At 42.6% G+C, this 12,266-nt stretch overlaps 1 protein-coding gene across 1 annotated transcript in view; it reads left to right on the forward strand.

Moving 5' to 3' along the window:
* The window catches only part of UGGT2 (UDP-glucose glycoprotein glucosyltransferase 2), a 1,432,652-nt gene that overhangs the window by 399,311 nt on the left and 1,021,075 nt on the right, over positions 1–12,266 (forward strand). Inside the window, exon 9 of the mRNA XM_086936163.1 lies at positions 3,620–3,719. Within this exon, the coding sequence (XP_086792289.1) occupies positions 3,620–3,719 (100 nt within the window). The remainder of the gene's footprint in view (positions 1–3,619; positions 3,720–12,266) is intronic.

Below are 12,266 nucleotides of genomic sequence, written 5' to 3' on the forward strand. Positions count from 1 at the left end.
TCAGGGCAGTGTGGTGGAGCTCTCCCCACTGCCGCAGCTCCGAGGTGAGGGGGCCTTGTGCATGTACTGTGCATTGTGAGAGGAGGCTTGTAAGGCACTTCAACTCCGTATAATTGTACGTCCTCTCTAGCCCTCTTTAACATGTAAACTCAGTAGGCGATGTGTGAGTAGTTTATCCAGTTTTGTTTTCGTATCTATAGTTTACTGCCCCTCTCAGTATCAGTTCCGGACTGTCATTTCCAAAATATAGGCAAGTGCAGAACTATGCTCTATCCGATCAACGACAATTTGAAGATCAACGGGATTATTGACGCTATTCTGGCATCCCCCGATTTTGATTCGAGGGCTAACAGGTCAATAAAGGACAACTAAGTAACCGGACGAACATTTCTCACCATAGGCTTAAAACCCTGCTGTATACGTCGAGGTTTTGTGGTTGGGGATGTCAAATTAAGGTGCTCATGTACATGCACACCTTGTGTTCTAGATACAATTAGTTTTGATAAATGCATGTATATGTGAATGTGAGTATCTGCTAGGTGACGCCGTGCTCACTCTTCTGTCCACTTAGACACCGACTGGCCAGTAACACTTTGTGTACGATATTATTACATCATGTGGCTCGTCTACAGTTCATTCCTAGTGGTACTTCTGAATGAAAGGTGCCTCTGTATGGAGGCCTAGTTTTGAGAAAACATGGATTGTGGACGATCTCCTTACTTGACATACTGAGTTGGTGTCTGCTGGCTGTCTGCTCAAAGAAAGCATCTTTTCAGCAGCACTTATTTAAACTCCCAAATATGGTTGAGTTCGTAGCGTGCATTATACCAACGATCTCTGAAAATAGCATGAGTAATGACAGACCTTACTGAATCCACCTGTTTATTTTATTCTTGCGTGGTCCTTGCACCAGCTCCTGTCACAGTATGAATTGATATGAGGTGTATACCATCTCTTCTCTTGTGTGTAAGCTGACACCCTAGCCATCTGAAGTCAATACTTTGAGCTAGCTATGTCTTTTCAAAGCAAGGGGTACTGAATACACCCCAACCGGTCGGTGTGCTGGCAAATGTCCCATTTTTGTTTCCTTATATGTTGTCTAACAAGTGTCTGGGATAATACCAGGCTCAATAACACCCTACCTGGTTCCAGGACCTCATGAGAGTTCACATCCCAGTGTTTCTATCCGTGTGATTGACTGGAACAGGATGACACACCGCACTCGCATCTTTTCTACAGTAGAAGCTATTAAACACAGCCTGCTATAGGGGCAATTAGGTAATGTGCTGTCTGCTTGATGCCCGTTACCTCCCCTTCTGTTGTCATTCTAGAAATAACAAACACAGCCTTTAAGTCATTATAAACACACATTGACATTTCAGGACTCTGCAGTGCGCGGGCACTCTAGAAATCATTTATAACATGCTGTTTGATGAGTTACATCACTGTGGTAGTTTATATATGATGTACAAGACCAGCTAAGACCCCTGTCACTCTTCGGACATTGGTGTGTGTTTTATGCATATTACATTGATTACTCACGATGTGCATTAGGCCTTCTAGACCTGTGACAGCTTTCTCCTCATTGAATGCTGTTTGTAAATCCAAAGGGCATTAACTGTAGAACGCAGGCAGTCCACCTCACTGGAGGTCATTCACAAAGTCGCACTGCAAGGTAAGGAAAAATTCATAACCCGCATATTTCACACACTAAGAAACGTAGACCTACAGACGAGACCGTAGTAAAGATAATTGGCAGGTCATGAGTTAATACTGGGTACAGATTCATGTTCTAATGTGTCCTGCTAATCGCATATGGTAACTCCCTAACCTGATTAGTGAGTGCTACAAGATAGGCAGCGTTCCCAAGGAAGAATACAGAACTAACCAAGTGCCTGCATGTGCTGCGGATGTGCAGCGTTCCTGTGGCATTCCTGTGGCAAGGAGTGTTCAATACTTTTAAAACTCAGGTTTGCCCAGGAATCCTCGGGGCTTGCAAAGAGGAGGCGAGGCATTGGACTGAGTGTCCTGAAGCAGCGATTCACTGGTGACGTATTTCTGAAGCAGCAGATCAGGAGCGTTGGGAAGTGCTCCCAGTGAGGTTTTTAAAAACTGCTTACAGAAAACGACGGTTCTTAATTTTCACAGAGAATTTAGTGCACAGTTCACCAGCACATCGTGTTTCAATCTTAGTTGGGCAGACGGCAAGAGACGTGTTGAGCTGGCCTTCAGTTCAACATATATATCTGCTAAATAGTTCCGCTTGGTATTGTAGGCCTTCTTTGGAATGCCGACTTGAGAGATTATTTCGACAAGGAACAGTTAGAACGTGAAAGCTGAAAATAACTGAACAATTCTTTCCCGACTGGAGGATGCGCCGGGACACTTAATTGAAAACCATATAGTTTCTAATGCTTTTTTATATGGCTATGTGTGTGTTATTGTTGCCAATTGGCCACAGATCTGATGCATTTTGAGTTGGTCTGTGTACATCCTCTCAATAGAAACAAAATATTGCGATGAGGATTGAGTGCTTGACTTGTAGTAGATGGAAATGTCAACTATTATTCATGAGGCACTTTCTTTCCCTACAGTAATTATATTTTTAGTGCATAGTTGGTTGTAAATAGTTGTGGTTCTAATGTGCTTATTCATAGTCTTAAAATCTTTGTACTGGGGATGTGAGCTGTGTGGACTGTGCCATACAGCTTGTTGCACAGTTAGTATCCAGGCTATATTAAGATTCTGCATGACTGAAATACATCCCATTCCTGCTCTGTGCTTTTAGAAACTAGACCAATGAGCTATCTCTTCCTCATATTGGCTCCTAAGCACACTGTACCGTTTTGTTGCTAAAAGTTTTGATTTCAGTAAGTTTCTGGCAAAACACTTCAAAATTTGGCTTTGCATTTACTGTTTGGCTTGTAATTACCGTCTTTTGATGTATTCAAACTTTTGGATAAATACGAAGCAAAAAATTATCTTGGCCTTCACCTCGCTGTAATTTCTAGGTAAACCAAGCGTAATGCTGTGCTTTTGCTGCACTTTGAAATTGTGAGCAGAACAATAGTAGATCCCGCAGTTGAAGATCATTTACATTCTATTAGTGTTTTAAACCTGCTTTAATCTCGCAAGCTATTTTTATGGCACCCTCTTTTTATTTTTTTGGTCACAACTTTGCTGGCTGACAATAACAAAACAAGCATTTACAATGCAACGGTTTCGCCTTTGGAAAAGTTAGAGCTATTGGCAATGAAATTGACAATGCCATTATCTGTTTTCAAAACCAACACATAAATACAAATTTTGTCATTTACAATGGCAATAGCTCAAACTTTTCCAAAGGCGAAACCGTTGCATTGTAAATGCTTGTTAAAAGCTGTTTTCAAATATCACAGTTAGCAAATTGGCCTCAGACAGCTCTAGGCTACATTAGAATAGGAGATAACATTTATTTTGCTGTTTCTGATAGAGCACTGACTACAGTTATTTTCCATATGGTTGCACAAAGTAGTCTCTCAGTTTGACAGCAATGTGGAAGAAGTCTTTATTCAAAGTGATTAGTTTCTAACACCGCTGATTTTCAAGTCTGAACTTAAATGTTTATTTTTTCTTTCAGATTTAAGTTTTCAAGCAGCTTCGAAAATTCTCTCAGTCCCTTCATATGAAGCCCTAAAGATAATGCGAGATATAAGTCAGAATTTTCCAATAAAAGCCAGGTACAGTAAAAATGATCCATCGTGAATTTATTGTTTTCCCATCTTCCGATTTTGTTAAATTGCATTGCATTGGCATCAAATGTTTCATATTTTTTTCACAGTATAAGTATTTTTCCTAACTGCTAGTTTACATTATTTTGAGGTTAGAGTGGTGTAGCATGTCTGTCTCATTCTAGTTCATGAACTTTCAGAGTTTTTCAGACTATTATGGAAGTCTGATGAAGGGTTGACGGTAACTGTTTGTAAACCTATGAATTCTAGTAAAAGCCAGCTTATATGAATCCAGACATCTTGCGGCTCCTTAATGCAGATTCAGTTGTGTTTACTCATTAGGTAGGAAGTAAGCAAGTAAGTAAAATTTATTGTTTTTGATTAATTAAAACCATTACAAAAATGCATTCTGAATAAACATTTGGTTAATTGACTTTTTGATTGGAACACTGTTAAAATTCTTATATATTAAAAAATGTGTGAGTAATTTGAAAGTGCGAAGTGTCCTTAGTTCATTTCGCTCAGAGCCTCTGGAGTCTATACACAAGTTACAGTAGAGCTGGTCCTTGCTTAGATGCTACTAGATTCAGAAAAGGGGGTGGTGATGAACAGAGTGTCTGAATTAAGCAGACCACTCTTACCCAGTCCAAAGATCAGGGCTTGATCCATCACCGTTTTTTAGCTCACTGCACCATCCCAGCTCAGAACATGGCTATATGCAAATTAGTCTGACCCTGGCCCAGTGCATCATGGGAACAGGGCAGACCAAACTACCAAGCCAATTCTTATACTGGGAAGGAAACAAGCTACCGGGGACCGGTTTCTGGCATTTCAGCCGTCTTCGGCCCGGCTTGCTTGAATCCTGATGGTGCAATGAGCTAGGGACTCACATCTGAGTATACCCTTCCACGTTTATGGTGGACAAAAATGATTCAGAAAAGGGGGTGGTGATGAACAGAGTGTCTGAATTAAGCAGACCACTCTTACCCAGTCCAAAGATCAGGGCTTGATCCATCACTGTTTTTTAGCTCACTGCACCATCCCAGCTCAGAACATGGCTATATGCAAATTAGTCTGACCCTGGCCCAGTGCATCATGGGAACAGGGCAGACCAAACTACCAAGCCAATTCTTATACTGGGAAGGAAACAAGCTACCGGGGACCGGTTTCTGGCATTTCAGCCGTCTTCGGCCCGGCTTGCTTGAATCCTGATGGTGCAATGAGCTAGGGACTCACATCTGAGTATACCCTTCCACGTGACAGGAACAGACTAATTTGCATACAGCCAGGTTCTGAAACTGGGATGGTGCAGTGAGCTAAAAAACGGTGTTGGATCTAGCCCTGATCTCTTGACTGGGTGAGAGTTTTCTGCTTAATTCAGAGACTCTGTCCCTCACCACCCCTTGTTGTAAATATTTTTGTCCACCCTAAGCGTGGAAGGGTATACTCAGACATGAGTCCCTTGCTCATTGCACCATCAGGATTCAAGCAAACCGGGCCGAAGACGGCTTTAATGCCAGAAACCGGTCCCCGGGAGCTTGTTTCCTTCCCAGTGTAAGAATTGGCTTTTGTAGTTTGGTTTGCCCTGTTCCCATCATGCACTGGGACAGGAACAGACTAATTTGCATACAGCCAGGTTCTGAAACTGGGATGGTGCAGTGAGCTAAAAAACGGTGTTGGATCTAGCCCTGATCTCTTGACTGGGTGAGAGTTTTCTGCTTAATTCAGAGACTCTGTCCCTCACCACCCCTTGTTGTAAATATAGATGCTACTAGAAGCAGGAATTTAACAAGCTTCCTATTTAATTGTGGGTCCCTTAGGTTAAAGCATGCAAGTACCTCTTTTCTTCGGGTACGTATGCCTCGTTCATTAAAATTAGTTTTTAAGAGGCCTATCCTTCCCTCTTTTAGCTTAATGCAGGAGCATATTATATGTTCAATGTCCTTGTTTCCATCTCCGCATAGCCGGCATAAGTTCCCGTAGTGTTTTCTCAGCCATGGTGGAAGATGAGGTATGGCTGGTAGGATTCCTAACTTGTGTTTTAGAAAGGCTTCTTTAGACTTCATATAGTACCTCATTTAAAAGTATGCCTGTGACCCAAATGATTTGCAGCTGCACAGAGTCATCCATGCGTGGCTTCTGTGTGCAAAGACGGCTTTGTCTTATGTAAGAGAAAGTTTCTTTATAACCTTATTTACAATGTGCTCAAAGTGCAAGTGCGTTGTTGTAATTTCCCATAGGTGGGCTAGTCCAGTGATGGCCAGTGATTCCTCCAGGTATGCTTTAGCCAGCGAGGTGGATGTGCTGCGCAGTTCCTGCCAGAGCTGGTGGTTCAACGTATTCCTGGCAGTGTTTTTAATTTTGTGCCAGCACTTGATGTACGAGCCGAGCCTTGCAAGGAGTTGCTTTGTTAGACCACACTCGAGCCGAATCTGTGTCCTGGCGAGGTGTATGGCGGGAGGTTTAGGATTACTCTATATGCTTTTGCCAAGGTGGTATCCAGCAATGAAGCGTCCCTGCCTCTCAGTACCCCGCTGCCATATGTAACTGATGATGGAATTTCTGCTTGTGTAACATGAAGAAGTCGGGCGAATGTTGGTCCTGTCAGTTTTGTTTTAAGCTGCCTTAGCGTTGTCGCAGTCGTCATTCCTTTCCTTTTGATGGTCTTAAGCTGTTTCACAAATTAGCCCCCCTTATCAATCATGACACCAAGGTACTTATAAACGTCGCATCTTGCAATTGCGTTTTTTCCAAGCCACCAGAAATTGGACCGTTTTTTTCCATCAATTGTCAGAGTTTTAGTTCTGTCAATGTTAACTTCTAGATAGTTCTCTTCAGCGTAACCATGTAGTGTGTTGAGTAGCCGTTGTAGGAAGGAATCGACATTTCACCCAATATCCAGTGGCGTAGCAAAGGCCCTGCAGCCCTTGCATTGCGGGAAAGGGGGCGAGTTTCAGGGGCTTCAGCGGCCCCTCAGTACTGTACCCTGCCCTAAGAGCTCCTAACTGACACTGGTGGAGGGTACCTCCATGTACATTGCAGGGGGTCCCCTCAAGTTTCGTTACACCACTACCATTATCCCTGATGCTGGTTTACAAACGTGCCAATGTTTAAAAAAGGTTACCAGATATTGCACTCTGTGGTTGTTAAACACTGATTGACAAAACTGGAACAAACAGGTTAAAATCAGGTTAAAATCCCTGTGTTAGTTCACACACTGGTGTCACACATTCCCTCCCATGTTACTCAAGAATCCAGCCACTCTTCTCTGCTCATTTCACAGGTGTAGGCCCTCGGTAAGAGTCTGGCAGTGGTATGTACCCTATGGCAGTCCATGCTGCCCTGTCACAAACGTCCCAGTGTTTTTGCACCCAGTTTTCCCAGGTGTGGGAACATCCGGGCACAATATATACTGGCTAGAAAAACTGACTTGTAAAATCCCTTTAGGCTTTGGCTGCAGCCAGGCACCATCCCTCAATCACTCTTGGTCTCTTTTTTTTTTTTTGCAATGCAATACTTCCACTTCCCAAAACATTTCTTCACCTTCCCCCTTCCCTCCCCTCTAACCCCTCCCCTTCCCACTGACCCCCCTTCCCATCCTCGCCTTCTCTTCCCATCCTCTCCTGCTCTTCCCATCCTCCCCACTGACCCCTCCCCTTCCCATTGACCCCTCCCCGTCTCATCCCCTCCTCCTCACTGACCCATCCCCTTCCCCACTGACCCATTCTCTTCCCCACTGACCCATCCCCTTCCCATATATCCCTCCCCACGGATCCTCCCCACTAACCTTCCCCGCGCTCCTCACTGACCCCTCCCCACCTTTTGACTTGAACCCTAAACTTGCTCCCCACTGAAAACACCCCTCCACCACTACCCATCACAGAAGCCTCTGCTCAAAACAGGTGGTCAGTGGGAGACGCCACAAAATCGGGAATTCAATGCAGGTTTATGCCTAGTAATTTACTCAGTAGTACACACATCAGAACTGATTACACTTAAGCTCACCTAGTGTGCATAATCAAACCTCGATGACTTTAAAGACAAAGATAAGTGTTGATGTAGAAGATACCATAAAGACATTGTGAACTGAGTGTTTCTTCCCCTTAAAATACATTTTGAGTGATACAGAAGTTAACAGTGGTAAATTATCAGCACCGTCTGGCGTTTGACAGAATTCAGAATTCTAATTGAATTATATGCAATAAAAGAACTATTTCTGATGAAGATTTTGTTACTAGAAAAGGCTTGGCAAAGGTAAAACAAATACAGCACTGACCTAAAAAACAAAAAAATCTTTATAAGTTAGACCCAAAGTATTAAAGCATTGGGAGATGACAAACATTAATCTAGTCTGTGAGCCCTAGGCATGGTGTGAAAATGCAGAAAAGTTTGAAGAAAAATAGAGTAACAAATACACAATGGAGAAAGTTATACTAGTTTTTCTATGAGACAGGATTAGATTTGTATTAATGGATTTTATTAGATGTGGTGTTTGTATAATGGTTTTGCGTCATAATGTTCTGTGCAGTGTAAAATACATATTTCCCCATTAAAAAGTACCTTGTAATCACTTTTCATATGTGTATTTCCTCCTTTTTGTGCTAGCATATGGATCCAGTAAAGATCTAATGTTCATACTCACTACTCTGGATTGTTTGTCAGGAAAAGTGCTATATTGGCACCATCTTTACTTTCAGTAAACACCGATAAAGGTTCGGATCTCTTACGTGTGCCAGACAGATATGTAATGTCAAAGGAGATCACCCATAGGGAAACTGAATATTCTGAAATTCAACAAAAGTGGGATTCAGGCTTTGTACCTGCAGTGTCTGGATACATTTGTTTCTCTGGTTGAGTTCAGGTCGTTAGGATCCCTGTTCAAAAAACAATTAATGCCTACATGGACAGCCCCGGTGTGATTACTAAGATACAACGTGCAATCTTCTGTTGTCTTGACTGACCCAGTAGCATGTAGCATGTTTGGGGGAGAAAGAGATGGAGTGAGGGAGAGAGAGGTTGTGTGCCCCTCCCCCCCCAGCTTTTTCAGGGATATAGATCAAAGAGCATGAGCCAATACCACAGCCTTGAAAATACCTCTAGATTATTATCAACAATTGAGCCTATTTAGTTTGTGCTTTGTTTTGCCATAAATTATCGAATTATGTCGATTTAAGTCTATGAATTCAATTGACATAACATTTTCTCAGCCACTTAACTGGGATGAGAGCATGTGTTTAGGTTATTTGCATTGTAACTGTGCCCAGAGAACCTTATTCTCTGTGCTTATTTTCAGGTCCTCCAAGAAGCTCTCTCTATCTTGAAAATGGGAACATAGGATTGTGGATGGTTGGTAGAGCCATCTTGAAAGTTTAAATCCTTCAAATTCAGTACCAGATATGCTGCAGCCTCACGCTCTGGATGTTTTAGTAGGCCAGTTGCTTTATGGTCAAGTCCACACCATAACACTTGGCTAGTGTCAACAAAGGTGCAGTAATGTTGTTATTCCTGTACAAGCTCGGAACAGATCCAGTTCTAGGCTTCACCTATTTTAAATCTGCTTAATCTGACTCCCTGGATTACATTGTTACCAGGCTCCAATATTTGTGTTTAGGATTCTTTGGGCACTCAGTAAAAGGCAAGAAAGCCCTGTCTAAAACATAGAGTACAGTGAATCCACAAGGCTTGTTTGTGTGACAAGCCCTAATAGTATAATTTGGACTTAGAACCCTCTCTCACATTTTCTGGCATCCTTCGTCATTGGTACCTGTTCACACTCAGGGCTGCTTATTCGTCATAGTGGGCTTAACCTATTGAGTGATATCTCTCATATTAGACATGTATAGATATCTAACTGTATCTACTTTTCTACAGGAACACCTTAATTTAGTTTAATCGGGTGTCCCTAGTAAGATTTTAAACATACAGTAGAATGTAGTGGAAGCTTAATCATACAGCCATCCATCAACATGTTTTCTCCATCAGGACATATGTTATTCCGGATAGAACAACCCTTCCTAAGGTGCATCTATCCTCGAGGGAAGGGAACAATGATCCAAAGATACCACTGACACACACACATACTTGCACCAGCTTCCTAAAGAGCCACAGGTTGTTCCTAGTGATAAAAGATAAAATGACACGCGTTTTAGTCACACAAACACACAAATTGCGTGAAAAATATTTGTCAATAGCATCTATTAAACTTCGTGTCCTACTGCAATCCAGAAGATGCAAATCAATTTTTAGACAGGCGAGAAGATAGGACTGCAAATGCGATTTTAGATAACGCAACCTAGGACCTAACATATCGTAGCATAAGGACAATTCCGGCTCCATGGGCGGAATGAGAAGGCACCCGATGCAGTCAAACACTAAATGAAAAATTTATCAAGATCAATAGTATCTTGCCAGTGTCCTGAGCTAAATTGCACTTTTAAAACCGTCCTTGTTAAGGCACAAACATAAGACATACTTCGTCAGGGATTGTTGTCCCTCTGTATAGTGAAAGCTGAGCATGGGAACTCTATTTAAATTCATTGTGCTTGTTGAGAACTCACCTGTACGCCACCGCCAATGCCCGGAGTACGCTTTTCTTGCAAGTTACGTCACCGCATAATGTCATAACGTGCCAAGGCACCCTCACACAAAAAAAGGCGTCGTGTGCGGCTGTTACACCAGGTGGCTTAAGAACCAGTTGTCATTTCAGCTACTGAAAGTAACTGAACAATGCGTATTAACAGAACTGCCTGGCCATCAGTGGACAGATGGTGAAAGGGTAGATGTAAACAGTTTTTTGCCTCTGTTTAAGACACTAAATAAATCGCCAGAATAATTAACACTAACCCTGTAAATGTAACATAAGGGAAACAGCCACGTAATTTCATTTTAGTTCAGTGATGATAGGTTGAATAAACAAGCATTGGAAATGCAATAGGTCTCGCATTAGAAAAGTTGGAGCTATTGGTCTTGTAAATGACAAATATTTTATTTATGTGTTGGTTTTTAAAATAGCTAAATTGATAGCTTTGCCATTTACAATGCCAATAGTTATAACTTTCGCGAATGTGACACCTATAGCATTTGTAATGCAACATGTTTTGTATTTACGTGACTTAGATGGCAGCTCTGGTCGTTAGGCCACATCTGTGGTTTACCTGAGACCTAAAAAGAAAGAAAACGAGGGTCGTCCACACTGTGCGAGCCTTCCTGGCTTGGACCGGAGTCCCTCACCTGCTCCTTGTTCCTGGGAGGAGGGGGCTGGCAGGAAGCCGAGGGATTAACCACTGATTGGAGGCAGGGAGGGGGGAACCAATGAATATGTTCACACAAAACAAATTCCGCGCTCAATGTGTCCCCTCTCGACCTCTGCAAATTTCTAAGCAAATTTGTCCAATAAGAAACTGTCCAGCAGAATAATGTTGTACCACACATATGTATGATGTAAGTGTCTTATTAGGAGGTACGAAAAATCAGATCCCCTGACCCACGGCTGATAAAGCACTTTGGGTCCTCACGAAGATGTGGGAAAGTGCTATAGAAATGGTGCAATATAGAACAGTACTAAAAGACAACGTGAAGTAAAACGTATCAGAATGTTCTGAACTCGGAGTGCCCTGTTGAAGTAACTGCTGCTTTTGAAAAGAGCCAGTAGTGCAGTATGAATGTGCATAGATTTTGAACCTAAGAGGGAATTCTAATGTATTTTTTTTTTACCTGTTTGAATTACATGTAAAACTGGTTGTATTTATTTCATGCTGTAGACAGGAGTTCTTACTCAGGCTGATTGGCTGCATTGACTGTCTGACCATATTTGACATCTTTTTTTAGTATTGACATCTGAATAGTGCTTAATTTGAGCTGGTGGATTCCTAGGCTCGGCACTTGTGGCGCTATGTGTCGCATTTAGAGATGAGCTCAGCAACAGTTGTTTATTATTTCTAATGTCTAATACCTGCCGCCCGGGCCTGGAACAGTGTGAATTGTCACACTTCTTGGAGCCTGACTGTTTAGTTGTGCTGCCACTGTCATTAGCATCGCTGGGAGGGGCAATGGGTGGTTCAAGCTGCAGCGGCCTCCCGACGATGGCCCTGGGACTTATCTGGGTTCGGCTGATTTAATTATTCTGACCATTGTCTTTGGCATCTTCATGTTCACAGGCTGCTCTTGCCTCCGTACTCTAATAACTATAATAATGATAGTGACATAATTTATGTAGCACCTGGCGCACGCCTCATCAAACCAGGCATTCACTCTAGGCAAGGAAATGATGAAAGCTAACATGCGATGGATCCTGTTTCTGCAGTCTGCCTGGCCCCAAGGCCGATCTGTTGATGTTGGTTTCATTTATAGCGGCCAAATCTTCTACGGGCTCGGCGAGTGAGAACTTGGTGTATTGCACGGTAGTGTGGCGTTGGTAGAGCTCTCAGTCTCTAACACTATGGGTAGCAAGCTACCGCACGTGGGCGTGACATGGGAAGTGTGTTATCTTTGCTTTGAGCCTATGAGGGAGATATTTCTATGTCATGTATGTATGACGTCAGTCGTGGCGTGGTCATC

The sequence above is a fragment of the Lissotriton vulgaris genome, chromosome 8 (assembly GCF_964263255.1).
Source record: "Lissotriton vulgaris chromosome 8, aLisVul1.2, whole genome shotgun sequence".
Taxonomy (NCBI): domain Eukaryota; kingdom Metazoa; phylum Chordata; class Amphibia; order Caudata; family Salamandridae; genus Lissotriton; species Lissotriton vulgaris.